This window comes from Paralichthys olivaceus, chromosome 2 (genome assembly GCF_024713975.1).
Source record: "Paralichthys olivaceus isolate ysfri-2021 chromosome 2, ASM2471397v2, whole genome shotgun sequence".
NCBI classification, from domain to species: Eukaryota; Metazoa; Chordata; class Actinopteri; order Pleuronectiformes; family Paralichthyidae; genus Paralichthys; species Paralichthys olivaceus.
This window is the reverse complement of record NC_091094.1, coordinates 24,445,716-24,463,848: the sequence shown is the minus strand read 5'-3', so window position 1 is coordinate 24,463,848 and position 18,133 is coordinate 24,445,716. Positions and strand designations below refer to the sequence as shown.

General features: G+C 39.4%; 1 protein-coding gene across 2 annotated transcripts in view; it reads right to left on the bottom strand.

Annotated features, from left to right (window-relative positions):
• cntn4 (contactin 4) overlaps nucleotides 1-16,998 on the bottom strand; it is a 156,968-nt gene extending 139,970 nt beyond the window's left edge. The window contains exons 1-2 of one of the 2 annotated variants that reach the window (XM_069512953.1): nucleotides 16,574-16,998; nucleotides 1,302-1,425 (exon numbers count right to left, since the gene is read on the bottom strand). In XM_069512953.1, coding sequence (XP_069369054.1) covers nucleotides 1,302-1,356 — 55 coding nt within the window. In that variant the 5' untranslated portion in view covers nucleotides 1,357-1,425; nucleotides 16,574-16,998. The remainder of the gene's footprint in view (nucleotides 1-1,301; nucleotides 1,426-16,573) is intronic. The other variant, XM_020086371.2, reaches the window with a different exon arrangement.
• Nucleotides 16,999-18,133: the final 1,135 nt, after the last annotated feature.

Below are 18,133 nucleotides of genomic sequence, written 5' to 3'. Positions count from 1 at the left end.
AAGAGACTTCATGAATGCAGGTAACTGCACTTCTTGGCATGAGATAAATGTGAAGCAGATCATAAGGAGCCTGAAACAAATCTGAGATTAGATTCAGTTTGTTGCACATGGAATATTAACAAATATTTTCATGTGCAGCTCTCAAAATCCAACTTCACTCTGTACAATAATTCAATTTTTCTTTTGGCAAACAACCCAGCATCTATCTGAGACAGTGAACAAAATATTTTGTTACATCTCTGAGCAGCCTCCAGCAGCAGCAGTGGATGTCTACTGCAGTGCTCACTCCTGTTTACAACCACTCCCCTAACACCTGTGAGCCAAACACTCTTTGACCAATCACATGACTGCTGTGTGCCGATGGTGGTGGTTTGGTAATCAAAAGTTATCCAAACCACAAACAGCACATGAAAAGTAAAAAAAACATCTCTGCTGAATTTGTACTATTCATCTGAAAGAGTGATATAACACTAAGTGAGGTTCATATTCAAAGTAAACACAACATTGCTCCACAGCAGCACTGGTGGTCAAATCTCCACAGTGATTTGATCAGTGGGGATCGAGGATATTTCTAAATCGGGGCCACAATTTACACAGAGGGGCCAATTATATACGTCCAATATCGGTGCACAATTCCTGAATCAGAAAGATGCACAATTAAGTAATTCCTTGTTTATCGTTAACTCTATAGCTTTGGGCAAAGCCACACTTCATTGAACAAATTGTTCCTTCTTCAAGCACATTGTGTAGTTTAAAAGAAGCTTAGAAAATATTAATTCTTAACACATTTTTGCAGATCCAGTGGCCCCCCTGGCCCCACCCCCTGGATCTGCCCCTGCCTTTAATGTGTGTACATTAATTTGTTTTTCAGTCATATAATTATTAGAATATATTAGATTAAGGGAAGTCTTCTGATAAAATCTTATTTGTGATCTGTGCAACTGAGTGGAACTGAATATTTTCTTGAAGAGATGCACTCCGCTTCTTCACATTCAGGTTGATATCGGTAACCTTTTCTAAGAACCAGATACAACACTAGGGCTAAGTCGAAATGCAATATTGCCTGCGATTGAAAGTCTTTAGCAGACAATAGTTTACTTTAACAATCATTTCCTTGTTGAATGGATTCCAGATTCTTATTATTTCATATCAATGGGGGGAAAATATGTTTGCTCATGACTAATCTTCTCGAGATTGCTCCTTTGCAAACTGTCACCTGCCCCAAATACATATGAATAAGGACTCAGACTTCACAAAGGCAGCTTTGGCATGCATCAAAAGTTCTTAATAAGATACTTTACCTGCAAGGCACCCCATAAGTGACTGCAGCACCAGCAGTTTCCATAGCAACATCATCTTCAATTTTGTAGGGTCAAAGTAGTCTCACATTCAATCATAAATGTATGGAATCCGATTTGGACCAGTCTGTAGAAAGAGAAAAGAAGGTGATATTAGTGCGGTGGTAAGGTTCCAATTAGCATCACATTTTTTCTTTTACCTGCTCAGCATGCTCTCTTTACAATATGTGGAACAGAGAGCAGAAACGTAGTAATTATCAATGTTATTCATAGCAGCTATCTGCTTGTTGTTAAGCTTGTTAAGTGTGACTTCACTCGTGAAGACACATTATCCGAGTCAAAATCTTTAAGGTGCAAGCAAACAACCAAAGCAACAAGAGTAAATCTATTCATCAGCACATCCTCTTTACTAAGACATCAATTTGGATAAGAAAAGAACTAGATTCATATAAGGTTTCAGCTTTACCAAAAAATTAATTCAATATATTGCGGTAACAGGGGTCACTCTCAGGTGCAACAGATTCCCAGTGACAGGTACAGAGACTAGAGTGAAAGAGCCACAACTGAATTGCATGCCACAACTGCAGCTAAAACTACGAGGTCTGACTGTATGTGTGGACGGTAACAACATTATGGACCATAGCGCAAGCACACAGCACTTTGGGGTAGTGCGAGGGAGCATGCAGCAAATAGTTGTATTTAACAAGTAAGAGATCTCTTACGTTATCATGAGAGGTATAAAAAAAGTTAATTATGCAACTGCAACTGTAATCACAGCGAGAGACACAGTACTGCAGGATCTTGAAAATACTGGTATCACATGTCACCACTTAAAGGTTCAGTGTGTAGAATTTAGTGACATCTAGAGGTGAAGTTGCATGTTGCAGCTGAATACTCCTCATCTCACCCTCCCCCACTTCAGTTGTCATAAAACTCAAAAGGTTTTAGTTTGTCCAGTTTGGACGACAGTAAAAAAGATGGGTGCCTCCACATAGAGGAAGCCCCTCCATGTAAATATAAAGTTTTTAGATATAAAGAGCCCATTCTATTGTAAAGCAAAGAACTATTCATACAATTTAAATGAAACACACCAGTGAAAAGATCACAAGGATTATTTTATATTCAATTTCTGCCAAAAATTCCTTTCACCTAAATATTACACAACGGACCTTTAACAAAAAATTACCCTAACATGAGGCCTTGACTTCACCCATATTATAGGGTTTTACAGAAAACCTACCATAACTTTTCAAAAACCAAAGGACTTCAGTGCTTGGCACATGAACGCAAAGTATCTCATAAACATTCATTTCCACATCTCCAGCAACTCCAGGGACAGTCGATATGAAAGCAAAGTCATTCCTGTAAGATCTTATAGCATTGTTCCGACTTGAAGTCTCATAGCTTTAACGCTCATGAAAGTGCAGAGCCAAAAGATGAAAATCTCCTGTAAGATCTGGAGGAGATCACACCAGTCGTGGGCCTCTCCCTCACGGGCATTATCTCCCTACAGTGGAAATTAAAACTCAGGAGTTTGTTGAGTGTCAGGGAGGCAGGACTTCTCAGCGTCTTAAACCTCTGCGACAGGAAGGAAACTGAAGCTACTGTATATACGTAAAAATGTGTTTTTTGTCAGAGAGGAAGAGCCAAACATTATGACAATGTTTTTGTTAGGGACACGGCATTCACCGATACATGACAGTTTTTGACACATTCATTATCTTGATTCAGTGCGTGCTGTCCTGAGTACAAAAGAGGATTTACAGAGAGTCGTCTCCTTGTCAGCGGCCTGCTTTAAAAACAGATTAAGTTACACAAATCTTACAAATAGTTTTTTTTCTTACCTAATAACTGTTGATAATTTGAAGCGTCTGCTGGTTTAGTTTACTTTACCCTTGCTTTATTTATGGAGTTTTGGCCGATTGACTACATCTCTTATGGGCATAGCATTTATTCAAAGTCTGAAATGTGAACGTCAAGTTAGGTTTGGCATGTGAATGAATGAATGGTATTATATACATGTACTCAAATGAAAATTGGTTTGGTGAGGAAAACAAAAATATTGATGGGATAATACTTTTGATTTAGTTAATCTATTGACTAATTTCTCTCTTTATTCATTCAATAACTCACATCTGTATTTGTGTGTGTCGTACACTGTAAAGTTGGCATGGAATCAGTGCATTATGTGCTCTACACAACTAAAACTCAATATGCTGATTTTTTTTTTATCTAAATGAATTTAACTGAAAGACATTCAATCAGATTGTGGGGCAAGGCTTTTTAAATTTGCATCGCAGCAAAGATTATCTTCTTCGACTATCGAGCAATAAGCCGATATCGATTTAATTATATAAACATATATATATTTGAGGGGCATTAGAAAATAGTACAAGCACGAAAATATTGTGAGTTGTATTATTCATACGGTGAACAAGGAAAAAAAATACAATCACAAGGTAAACAGTAGATATTTTGTAAGTGTAACAAGGAAATGAAATCAACGTTGAAATCATAATTTAATGTTTCTGCAAAAGCTGAGCTTGTACAACAGAAACACACCCAGATGGGATCCATTCGAATGAACAGAAAGGTGGTTTCTTGTAGGACTTAAGTCAGTCTGAACTCGACCTACGACATAAGCTGATTTTGTTTGTTATGTGTATGAGGTCTGTGTGGTCTGACTGAGTTGGCAGATCCTAATCTGGTAGAAACACAACCTTCACTGTTACCAGATTTATAGACCGTGAGCAAGTAAAGTGCATAGAAGCCTGGTTTCATACGGCTGTTTTGTTGCATATGTGATGTCAGTGAAGACAGACGTAAGTCAGGGTGTGCCGCAGGATGCAATGTGCTCTAATTTGATGTGTATCACTGAATATCTGGTGACTGTGTAGTGCAGATTGGCTATAACATGGCTGGGAGAAGACTCAGATTGTCGCCTGGGTTGTTGAGTTGAGGTAAATGCCTGTCCATTAATATGTTTATCCTGTCCTGTCTCAAAACAAGGACAGTGACTAAATGATGTCTTTAGTGGCTGCTTTCCAATCGATTGGAGCTTAAAAGCAACGTCAATTCATTAATCATACTTTAATACTAGACCAAACGCTGTATTTGCTGTTGTGCGCCCTGATCATTTAATAACATGTCTTATCTCCACCTGTTTATTCATTTTGGAAGCTGCAAGCAGAGGCGTCCTTCATCTGACGCCATCTGACTCTTTTTCAAATGGTGTCGGACAGCTGTTCAGCCTTTACAACTCATTGCTTATCAAAGATTGGAGGTTACTGGATTGATGGCGGCCAGTTAGAAAATTTGAACATGGTCCAACCCCACTGCCTTGTGTCATTGGTGTGGGGTATATGTCTCTATCAGCGTATTATATCCGTCTATGATGAAAAACCGTTTTCCCCTCGAGGATTAATAAACAACAGTCTTATCCTAAGAATAAAAGCAAAACAACCAGTTAAAAAGTAGAATCTATAGCCCTAGCAGAACTCCTGCAGGTAACAAGCACTATCAATCCAACGTCTCCTGGGGAAAAATATATTTAGAATTGAGGAATTGTTTAACAAAAGCCTCTACAAAATTACAACTATTTGTGTAATGTTGGCATTACAAAGAACCACAGGAAAAACTCTGTAATTCCACCCTGCTGTGATTCGATACAGACAGCACAAAGTTTCAAAACACAGAGAGCAAGAGTGAGACAAAACCCCTGCAAAACATAAAAAGGCACAAAAAAAATGTTTGAATAGGCCACGTTCTCATTAATCTCAGATTCTCAACCTTCCAGCTCAGTCTCCTGTCTCCAACTACAGAAAAGAGCTCTTTTATCTTCATACATCATATAGAAGGTTGTCAGAATCCTGTCTTGGAGAAATCTATGGTGCGCGACTCTGCCTAACTCTTAGAGAGTCGTTTTATCCTTTTTAAAGTATGAAAAGCTGTACACTGTTTGTTTTGTTTCCTTTTAAAATGTTACACCAGTCTTAATTTGATAGATGAATTTGAATAAAACTTCTATGGTGAACAGGCACAAGGCAGATATTATATATACATTTTCACATAAACATTTTCTGTAATAATGCTATTTTTAACAACAGGGGCAATAATCAACACAGTGATCTGCCATATAACTGAAACCATCACATTTTTAAATTTCATAGGCATATATCAGGAACAACATAAAAAGTTTCCTAACTGTCTTCTACATATAACATGTTTTCTTTAAGTAATTTTAGATGCTACTTAACGAAAACTTGACTGCAGCCATGCTATAAAGGGCTCAGAAGAAACTTTTCATATGGGTCTATGATTGATTGACGATTTGGAATTTATCGACCCATTGTGAAATCATGTCCCCCCCAATGGACTCTGCAGTTTGTCAGTTATGTTTACTTTGACAAGTTCAAGGAGAGCTATAACTCTAGTTCCCAAATAATGTGTAGATCTTGAGTCCATCTGATTTGGCAGTAAAAGTATTAATCTATATTGTGTGTGCCATGGTGGTGCTTCATCAGATCTTACTCATAGAACTGTAGTTATTCTCGGGCACTATTTTTCTGAACTTTCCTAAGGTCTGTTTTTTGCCGACAGTATCCAGAGTTTTGCCTTGGTCCCTCCACTCCTTTCAGCTCAACTTGATAAAGTACCCCTGCAGCTAAAGATAACACACTACTGAGCAACTCACAAACTTGCTCTTGCCTATTGCTGCTGTAATCTATTTAGTTACTAAATGCCAGGAAAATGGATGTTGATAAATGTTGTGGCTACACAGAGCATATCCAGCTGTTCCTTGTTAACAAAATATTCTGGCCATGTTTACAGGGTTTACCAGTGCTTTTACGTGTCATGACGATGACTCACTAAATGACACATTACTCTTATCTGATACAAATATCTGAATGCATAATGTTAGTTTAAAGAGTACTATGACCTGATAACGATTATATTAAATGCATTCAAAACCTCCCATTAACACTTTAGTATTAAAATAACTATTACTACTACTGCCTTTATTTCCACTGGTGCTTAAAATAATACTGTTGCTGCTGATAATAGACAGCCACTATTGTTATATTTATAGTCTGTGGATATCATTATTTTTTTATAATGCTGATATTCACTGATTTCCCTCCATAATTTCAAAATTTACAGCCTCACATTGCCACTCAACCATTTGTAACATACCCCAGCTGCATTTGTTTAAGGGAAATGACTGGTGATTCAATGGGGCACAAGACTGGGAGATAATCAATGTATTTAGTCAGTAATAAATAACCAGAAAATTAAAGGTGGATACAGTGGATTTCCGTCCATTATACATTCGACATCTTGCTTAAATTGCTCTTGTGAAAAAAACAGACAATAATCACACGTGTACAAATCAGACCCTGATGTAAATAGTCGTTAGTTTGCCTGTTGCATTCTGACAAATTCTACAATTGTGACAATACATGAGTTTCTAAGCATTGTAGTGGGATAATTCTTCTTTTGTGACATTACACTGTTTATGGTAAATTATTCTAAGTAACATTAGTAATAATATTAGGCTGTAAAACAAAATTTCATACTTGAAACACATTTGCAGTTGTATGGTTTTACTGTAAAATACATTTACAGCAAATCTATTTTACTGGAAAACATCAAAATGATAAACTATTAACTGGTAATTACAGACATTCACTGGCAACCGTGTTAACAGAGTTACAGGTGCAGGTACTGGTGTACAAGTGCCTGCATGAGTATTTCTTACATTGTCAACTAAGTGCTTCTGTGCAACACAAGGACAAATGTGTTTGAAATGAACACAATGATCACTTCAAAACACAGCACTGCCTAAAGAGTGGCACCACCATTAAATCACTTGTTTTGTTCCCCTTTGAGTCAGTGCACTGTTTGCCACCCCCCAAAGTACGGTGATGCAAGAAACAGCCCAGAATCAATTCTATTACAAAACCTTGTTCAGAAAAGAGACTGATATCGTTGTGCAGGAGGTGCAGAATCACAACTTGAATTAAATTCACTTGGGAGGAGATAACACGTTTGGTTAATGTACTGCGCGGGGCCTAAGAGATCCGTCGTCCTGTGTTCTGTGATATTGGGGCAGAGAGACAAACCCAGCCGAGCAGTGATGGAGGGAACAATTCAGGTTTAAGAAAGGTGCATCCTAAACTCGGGTTCTAACAGGATGCAGTGAATCTTGAGTTATTTCAGGAGACTCTGTTATTTCAAGTCAAACTGGCAAGCTCAACGTAGGTAGGGGGGGAAGCTTTTTAATGAAGTCTGTTTATGCTCACACGCTGTGCAAATAGTCTGACCTGTCCTGACAACACTGGCAAGGCTCGCAAACACCTACTGCTGTTCTCTGCCAGTCAAGATCAGAAACACAGAATTCAACGTGATCTTCGTTCTACACATATGTTGCTGTTTTTGAGCAGGCTGTGCTGTTGTGATTGGATTACCAAAACTATTAGCTGATATCTTTAGGGCTTGATTGTTATTTTCATGATCAGCCATATATTCAGTATCAATAATATGCTAATTTAGCAAAGTTTTTTTTTTTGTGTGAATTATTTAGCGTACAAAATTATTATTAATAATTTAAAATTCACAGAAATGAATTATATTAGGAATGGTATAAAATGAAGGAAAGTAGATTCATACTAATCAAAAAAGTCATCAATAATCAACATAGCCACTGATTATTTCTACTGAATAAATGTGTTATTCTGTTTTTCTATCGATCATTTGAGCTACAGAAATCTTTTGAAGAGCAACACGCCAGCTACTGTCTTAGCTTCATCGAAACCGAGCATATTAAAAGAGAAATGCTTAAGTTGATGGAGCGCAGAGTTCTTATTCATATAGAAAACAGTGAAATGTCTAAAGGGAACAAAGCATTTGAAACGTTTCACAAGGTCATGTATGTATTTGGTCCAAGGAAAATCTTTAGATTTGAGTGCCAGTCAGTACAAGGTCCATGGTCTATAGAACTGAACCCAGCCAGATGATGTGAATCCTTCTTCTGTAACTTTTCTCTGTATAGAGTGGGTGAAACCATAAAACCTTCAAATGTATGTAAAGTCTTTGTTCACCTAAATCCTAGATGTTTTTTTTCCTTCCATGAAGAAGAAACTGTGTTTTTTGAAAGAAATTTCACAGATTAATATGTCAACCACACTTTAGACCAGTAGCATATGGATAATGGATTGGATTATGTTTATAGCCTATGTTTGTGTTAACTGATTGTTAGCATTCCACTGACTGTAGCCAAGCTACTTCAACACTTATTACACCATATTAGTTAGACCACAAACTTTATTTTGGTTTACTGTACACATGTAAAGATGTAGTAATGACTATGGGTACTCATGTAATCATGTAACAATAACTACTGAGTACTCATGCTATAATGTAAAATGACTATTGATTACTGATGTAATAATGTCTCGTAATGAGAGATCCGGATCTGGAGAATGAGTGAAGATCAGTTCGGGGCGAGGACGGAGGACATGCGGCAGGGTAATACAGCACAAGGTACCCTGGCTGCCACTGCAAAATGAATGTAGCGGAAACCTGACAGTTTGTGAATGCACGCATCAGGGAAAGTATTAACCTAATTAACCGACATGACCAAAATGAGGGTAGTCAGAGGTTATAAATGTCAGTTTTGATACATTTTTGGTTAATTGCCCAGCCCTATAATGATTACTAGGTACACATGGAATAATGCAGTGGTGAATCCTGAGTTCTCATGTAATATTGTAGTAACAACCATTGAGTACATAAAATCATATAGTAATGATAATTGAGTACTCATGGAATCATGGGATAATGACTTCGGAGTACATTATGAAATAAGGTTATGATTGTGTTGACGGAATGGCTGCAGGTGGAGTATGGTTACTGTTTATGATGTTTATTATAAATAGCTGAAGTCACTATAAACTTTTGGAGAGTAGCTGTCTCTTTGCTTCCGACTCATTAAGCAAAAAGAACTGAATTTAATTGCCCTCCACTGTCATTTCCATACAGTCACCATCCATGTCAGCAGCTGTAAAGTTACTGTGTAACAGGTCTAGCTGCAGTAGGGTTAGCATACATGGGCATCAACACCTTTGTTGTGAAATCATTTACATATGCCATAGGCCTGAGGCTTAATTTTAAACTCTATGCTGCTATGTTGAGCTCTGTGTACAGCTGCGGTGCTGGTAAAGCCAAACTGTGACAGCCCTATGAAACCACACTCTGCTGTGCATCCAACTCACTGATGATGTGGGTGGCACATTCGGATAGTTTGGCACTGCCGAACACATCTCAAGTGCCGGCCCAGAAAAACTGAACTAAAGCTTGAGCTGAGGACTGTATTTTAAGAGAGAGAGGTGGAAAGAGATGAATTTGGCCAACATGCAGATTTTTCACAAGATTTAGTGATCTTTCAAAGCCGAATTTCTTGTTTAAACATCAACAATTCATAATAAAACATGTGCTTGGTTTTCTAAATTGACAAAATCCAATATTGTTCAAAATAAAATTCAACGGTTCACAGATGAAATTAACTAATTTGGACTAGTAATTTAATTTAAGGTCTGAATACATTTGTTGATGTATGATGGGTCTCTTCATAACTAAGATGATCCCAGACTTAATGTGGTTCATATAAACCAGTCTAGTGACCAAATTATGACACTCACTACGTTACTTTTGATCAATAAATACAAATAAATTCCTGTTTGGGATTTGCATGTTCTCCCTTTGTCTGCGTGGGTTTTCTCTAGATACTCCAGCTTCCTCCCTCTGAATTGCCCATGGGTGTGAATGTCCATGTGGATGCTTGTATGTCTTTGTACGTCGAATGTACCCCACCTCGTGCCCTCTTGTCAGCAGGGATTGTCTCCTGCCACCCCCTGCAACCCTCGTAGGATAAGAGGTATAGATAAACAGATGGGTGTAAATAAATGAGAATTTTGTGGTTTTGGACCATGACAAATAAATAACAAAGACCCTAGACATTGAAGAAGATATCAGAAATGCCGGATGGATGGATGAATGGCTGGACTTATCTAAGGTCAAGTAGTATCTTTTTCAAAAAGGAAGAAGAAGAGGTGTGTCTCTAGCTCAAACTATAGAAACAGGGTGACAACATAATGACCAAATACAGTGAAGGCCATAGAGACTGGACTTGATTGACCTTATCACAATATGTGGACCTGGATTTCAACTTGTCTGACAAACATGTTGAATGGATCTGAACTTCTCATCTTATTCAAAACAGATAATTCCATTCCAGGCAAATAGCCGTCAGATTGTTCTTCTTCCCAGTTCTCCTTGGTTTAAATAGATGAGCCAGCTAATTGCACTGGGATACAAAGACTACAGAATCTCATTTATCTGAACCACAGACATCTGAAATGCTCCGCTGAACAAACAGTGCCTTTTTGGAATGCCTAATTATTTCATTTGAGGAACAGATGAGATTTTGAATACCTGCACTTTGTATCGTCTGCAGTTCTGTTCAAATGTATTCCACATTACCGTGGTAACCTTGCTAAATGTAAAAATATTCATTAAATAATTTTTCTTCTCTGGATACAAAAACTAAACAAAAAGAAACTTTCGGAGGGACCTCACTCAGCAGTTAAATGCAAGAAATGATAACGACCAGAGATTCCAAATCATATTTTCCTTTGAAAAATTTAAAATTTACTGTCCAGCTACAACATGTGTCCTTCTGCTCATTTGCATATCAACAACAAGACATTCATGTAGTACACTTAACTGTTTGTGGATGTGGGTGAAGGAGCTTCACTCTGTAAACCTAACTAAATATTGTTTCATTTAAAGGCTACTGTGTAAATATCAAATGTGTGTGACACTGGGTATTTCTGAAAAATAAATAACAAACCAAACTTACCAACAAATAAAATTTTCCCAATCATGATGTAATGGAAATTCTGTCTGCATTATGTACATCCACAAGCACAGGAGTCGAGGGAGGTGAAGAGGGTAGATATTGAGTGAATAAGGTGCAGGATGTTGGATGTACTCCGAGGTTCACATCCTGAGTCCCAAGCTTATAGGGTTACACAAATCTCTTTGACAACACATTTTGTCAGGAAAGGTTGTAGTTTTAGTCTGAATAAACAGCACATTTTATGTTTCCAGCCACTGTGGACCTGTATTAAACCAAGATGACAATCTTGTCTTTCCAAACACAACAGAATGCGGTGGCACTAAACAAAACAAATAACCCACTGCACCTTTTAACTGTGTTATATATGTAGTTTACCACTGAGGTTAAAAAATAAAATCCACAAAATATGTTTTAATATTTCTGGTTGGAACACTTCTTGGCAAGTAGTAGGTTCCAGTGAATTTCTTCTATTCATCATGGACTAATTATTATCTTGCAATAAATCTTGACAACAAAGTAATATAATGAAAAATCTCACTGTTCAAACTTCCATTTTAATCATTATCAGTTTTCTTTTGAATCTTTTTTTGAATAATAAGAAAATAATTAGAATTGAAAATAACTAACTAAAAATATAATAGTGACCCGGCTTTCGTATATTAATTCCATCTCATTCTAATTAACTGCTTTCACCCAAATGAATCCTCTTCTTTTGATACAATCAAGACACACTGTTTATTCTCATGCTCCACTTTTCAGTTCATCAATGCTTTTTTAAACTCCAGACAAGGAAGAAGCACAAAGACTCAGGCTTCAGAGGAAACACAAGGATGAACACTGTGCGACGGCTTTAAGGTATTTTAATGCTCTTACGGAAAGTACAGTAAATCAAGGTTTGATGCAACATGAGGCTAAAAGTCTTCACAGGGCATTGTGTGAGCTGAGAACACATCTGTTTCCTCAGGGTCCATTTCAAAGGAAAATGTGTTTCGGGAAAATGTTGCTGAGTTCAACAATCGCTAGAAACCACGAGTCTGGATTAAGATAGCCAGTTTATTTTATTTATTTACTTTTAGTAGCGTGATTCCAACCGAGCTGGCGAGAATATCAGAGACAAAGAGCGAGCTTCCTTGTGTTTTATCGACAGTCATCAGGAAACACGGTGTTCAGTTCGTATTTAAAACTGTCTTTTGAGTCATCCCAGCTGCTCCATTCAGTCCTTTAATCTCGACGCAGACAAAGAACATAACAATGCCCTGTGGGGAACGCAGCTTTACCGAGTGCTTACATTGTACTGGATGAGGGAGGAAAAGATGGCTCTGACACAGCAGCCACACCCAGTGGAGCACAATACACCTCTGGAAACATGCTCTCGTGGATCTTCACGAAAATATACGGTCCACACTCAAGTGAAGTGTATCATCAAGACGCTGGCTCCGTCCTGAGACTACTTGTAAGAGAGATGTTTGCAGGCCTTATATAAGTACATTTAATAATGCAACAGTTCCAGTACTCAGACCCCCCCCCCCGCCTCTCCTCTGAAGTCAGTTGCTGTCTGGCATTGCCCTTACTAAGCACTCAATTAAAGCCATTCCCAAGGAGCGGCAGTGTGTAGCAGTGCTTGAATCAAGGAAATGTTGCGGGCGCAGACAGTCTGTGAGGTCCTACCCCAAAGGATAGCAGTGCCTCGAAAACCATTGGATAAAGCATCTAAAACATGGATATTATTCTCTTATTCTAATACAATTGGATTACAAATAGGGCATTTATGGAACCAGTGAGACTAGATAAATAGAGCAGGAGATGGGGCTGTCTCGTTGGATCTTTTCCTTTTCATTCTTAACATTAAAAAATGAACAGAGAGTTTGGAGGAGGAGAAAAACACGGAGGCGCTCTGCTACATGATTGTCAAGTGTACTCCTTCCTGACAGTTCTGTGCCCCCGATTCACACAAGTGTGCTTACAATCGCTTTATCCATTGTGAGGAAGGGACATATTTTTGTGTAAATTACTCTCAGACGTGGCCTAGCTTTGACAGGAGTAATAGTGTGGTGGAAGAAGGGAGATTTTATACATATGTAAGCCCATGCATTGAAACTCAGTCTTTGCTTCGCAGAAAGACAGATATAAGATATATTTTTCAAAGAAAAGAAGCTCCCAAAAGAAGATACAAAAAAACTGTATAAATTAGTGGATATGGTGACTTCTCTTCATGTCCTTCCATGCCGACTCACTTTATACAGTGAGACCAAAATTCATCTTTTCTGTGGCTGCCCGACGGCGTGTCCTGGAACACAGCCTAATCACAAGTATCATACCTTTTTTTCCAAGTATGGCGAAGTTGGAAGTGTCTAATTTCCCAGCACTGTGCTTGACAGGAAAGATTCCCTTCATGACTCGTCTCCCAGCTCGTCAAACAACCCTCTTATGCCAGATTCATGCACGTAATGTGCGGCGTACAAAAAAACCACAGCACAGGAGAAGTATCAGGGGCCCACAGCCTCCTTACCCTTTATGGTGCTGTGGAAAATCTCACTGCACTCTTCCCTTTAAAAATCTAGGCGGGTGAGGGGAAAGAAAAGAAGCAGCAGCAGAGCCACACAACTGACACCATTTGTTTTTATTTGCGGCTGGTTACTGTGTTACAAATCACTCAGGGGGGTCATGAAAATATACACCTGTCAGATATTACATTGTCTTCTAAAGTGTTTGTATGAAAGCGACATGAGGTCAGATGTGGAGGATGGACACATTAGTCGGGTCTGGGACCTCTTTATTCTTTTACTTGTATCTATTTTCATCATTTCCCTTATCTGAGATTATTCAGATGTTGTTTATACACTGTCCCAAAAAATACTGACCCGAAACATTTTCCCAGAGAGTGAGATTCAAATTCGATCTTTAAAGATTTGTTGATTAAACAAACGGTTGATTGACACAAAATTTAAATGAAGTGTTTTTTTTATATTGATAAATTATTTATATCATCTTTATAATTTATTAATCAAATGTGAGAGTAAGTTTTACAGACCAGTTGATTAATTGGTCATTTTTCAATAGTATTTACTTCATTCATAATTTTCTCCTGCCATTATTTTGTACATCAGTATTTGTAAAGTGTATGCTGTTTGTATGTAGGTGCTATTGCTATCTTGTTAATTTGCTATTAAAATAACGGTAAAATAGTCCAGCACGAACCTAAAACCAGGTTGTTGCAATTTCCTTCTGCTACCTCAAGATAAAACTGCACCTGACCACACATCATTGTAAGAGCAACACACTCATACCCATGGGTGAAGATGCATTTGCTATTCAAACAAAGGGCGCTGGATTGGAAAATGACAGCTGTGTTGGTTTAAAACTAGAAAAAAGACACTTGCATCACACTTGATGCCACTTGTGTTGGGTGTAAGATACGGCCTGAAGACTTTCAATTTGTCCCAAGGGGAAAATACCACTTCAAAATAACAGGGAACAATCAGGAAATATAAAGACATAACCATATTTTGATTCAATGAAAGTTATTTTCATTAGTAAACAGGCCAACATGAAGACAAAGGTGTAAAACAGGTGAAAGCGTTCAGGGCGGAGAATGAAGTAACAAGTTTTACTACTCCCGCCCTTTAATTCCCAGCCTGCCTCTGTGCAGCTTAAGCAGCTGACAGTCTGAGGATGACACTATCACGATGAATATAAAGAGCCCATGTTGCTGTAACGGCAGCACTTATAGGATATCAAGTGACAAAACAAGTCAATGGGAGCAGAGGAAGTGCAGCTATATGACAAAGAGGAGACATGCAGCCGCACGCTGAATGTTCTCCATCACACCCCTCACAAATTCAGCAACGCTTTGCACAGAACCCACACATTCTACGCTTCTCCTGCTCCTTCAACTAGTTTTCCTGGAGAGACATGAAATAAACATGACCTCCATGACATTTCTTCGATACTTCCTGCGGGAAGCGTGCGATGACATTTTTATGCCGCGCCTCTAAATGCACCTATCCCAGGGTATTTTTAATGTCACTTTGGCGCTCCGTCACTTCTGACAGGGTTGCTGGCTACCAGGATGCTGCCGTGCCATTAAAAAGGCTGGTTTTCCTGTGAGGCTGCAATCACACAGCCACCGGATACCATTAACAAAAAAACAAAACAAAAAACAGATGCCTTTAGTAATCATCACTGACATTTATGTGGCATAAATCTTGAAGTTAATTAAGCTTCTGTGAGTCTGCAGCATCTTGATTGGACATGTTTGCAGTAGAATAATCTGAACCCATCTGAGGTGAAGCCTTGTCCTGTTTCCCCCTGGCTAAGGATAAGTCCAGCTCTTGTCAGTGTCAGATGAGGAGTCTATGTCACAGAGGCTGCTCCTCAGACTTAATGCTGAATGAACAATATATCATCAGACGGGTACACTGCAGCACATGGTCTCCTCTGACTGGTCTCATCATCGCACTGACACATTTTCATCTGGCTGTACACGCCATGCAGGCTTTTCAGAGCTTTAAAAATCTAGAGGCTTTACTTTTTAGACATGTTTTGAGTGAGCAGTTCCAGCAGGAGTTGGCACATTAAACGTGCAGGGGCTGCACATATGCTCATACCTATTAAACACATTAAAAGCTGGTTTATATGGCTTTTGCTGGCCATCAGACTCCAGGCCCAACACAGGCTATACCACTGACAGCTTACATAGTGACTGACAGATGCACTGATTAACACCATTAGAGCAATGATACAGTGGCACAGGCTGATTCATCCTGAGCTCCACTTATGGGCATCATAAGGCAACATAACTGTAATTCTACACCAGTTCGGCGTTAACTTTTAAATCCTAAATCGAGGTGGGTTCACCCTCCATCGTTCAGGAATCAAACTGAGACATGTGCACATTTCTTGTAGCGTTGGAGCTTGTTTTTCTCTCTAGTTTCCAGGACTAGACGGATTCCCGTGGCCGCGTGTGGTGGTCAGCAGCATAATCAACAAAATCCGCTGGGATTATTCTAGGGAGGGTCACTAAACATCTGTCCTGATGTGGGAGACGCTCTCTCTCTCACACACACACACACGTTCTCGGATTACTTAGCTTCCACCACGATAGTCCCACAACAAAGTAGACACAAGCAAATGAGATCAGCAGAGGGTGAAATTCAGAGAAGGCAATCCTGGATGCAAACTTCCCCTCTGCAGCTCACAGCGTCAGGGTTCTAATGCCATCCGTGAAAAGTTGGGATGTAAAGTGCGCTTTTTATTTGTGTCTGAGCTGCGCCGACAGGTGCTGAAGTTATTACATGGAAAAGGATTGAACACTGATCATTATTATCTAATAGGAATAGGAATCAGTCAGTCTTACCTGTCCTGGCAGCCGTGGTGTCTCCGTGGGATTCACAGCCTCAGATTAATCCGTGTTCTGTCACTAAATCTAATTGTGCGCTCACCCACACCAACATCACTGTATAGCCGCCGCGACGCTCCCGGACCAGACAACGATATCCGTCTCACTTGTGCGTAAAGATGCTGCTGCTCGTTCTTTTGTGTGGCGCAACATCCATGCATGGGCTGAGCTGTGCCGAGCTGTGCTGCACCGCCACTACTGCCTCTCCATCCCCGTCTCTCTTTACTCTCTCACTCTCTCTTTCTCTCTCTCTCTCTCTCTCTGAGTGTATGTGTGTGTGTGTGTGTGTGTTAGTAGCTGACGGCGGTGCGCCTCGCAGGTTGCATATTGGAAAGCGAAGCCTCCGTGTGCTCCTCTCACTCGCTCGGATGCGTCAAGCCTCTCTCTCCCCCCTCTCCCCCCCACCCCTCTCTCTTTCTGTTTCTCTCTCTCCCCTCTCGAGCCGTGGAGGAGCGGAGCGGGACGCACACGCGGCCGGCAGAGGAAAGACAGGGAGAGACACCGACCCACCCCTCCCTCAGCCCAGCTTCCTTCCTCACTGCTGGGGCAATCCAAGCGGAACAGACTCCCTCCTCTTCCTCCTCAAACGACTCCTTCCTCACCTCCTCCCCGTCCTGCTGGTGCTGGGATGTCCAAGCGTCTTAGAGGGTGATGGACCAAATACCTTTCAGCTGAGTTGAACCTTTAAATTGTTGAAGCGAGAATATATTTGTGTTAAACCTAAAGTACTATTTGGACTTCACCTCTTTTTCAACTCAAGAACTTACAGCACCAAATGTATCTGATTTCTGATAAACTGCCTCTAAATCGAATTGAAGTTGGAAACTAAAAATTAGAGGTTGTTTGGAGTTACAAAGAAGCCCACTCCTCATCTTCACTTGAGTCTTGAAGTTCAAGTTGCCGCCAATAGCACAACAGACCTACATTTCCAATTATACCGTTGAGTTGCACTGTGAGTAATGTTGGCACCCAACCATTTCCTCTAAGATGTTTTCAGACATGAACTATGGAAAATGTAGGGGAAATTGGTTCTAAACATTTTCTTGAGTTTGTCTTTCACATATGAAGAATGTAGCAGGATATTGTCCTTGTCAGACTTGTTCACAATAACAGTAAAATGTCCAGAACATTCAAGTTAGGGGGGGCACAAGGTGGAATATAAGGTATAAATTCTGCTGTGGAAATGTTTTTGTTAAGACTAACACCAATTCTTTACCAATTGACATCTTTGTCCATGTCTTCTTTGTGTATGGTTCCTCTCTTTCATCCTGAGATATTTGGATTGTTTTTATTGTTTTCATTTTTTTTTTCTGTCGCATTTTAGAAATGTCATCGCCCACTTGATCGCTGTGGGTTTTCTGGACATTTTCCTGCTGTATTCTCACACGGGGTCACTTCGACATTTTCTGGACATTTTATTTGGCAGGAAAATAACTACAGTGTCTGACAGCGGCTCTAGCTAACTTCATTTACTACTAAACTGCTTTAAATTGTGGTGGCAATGCAGTAGCTTGTCTT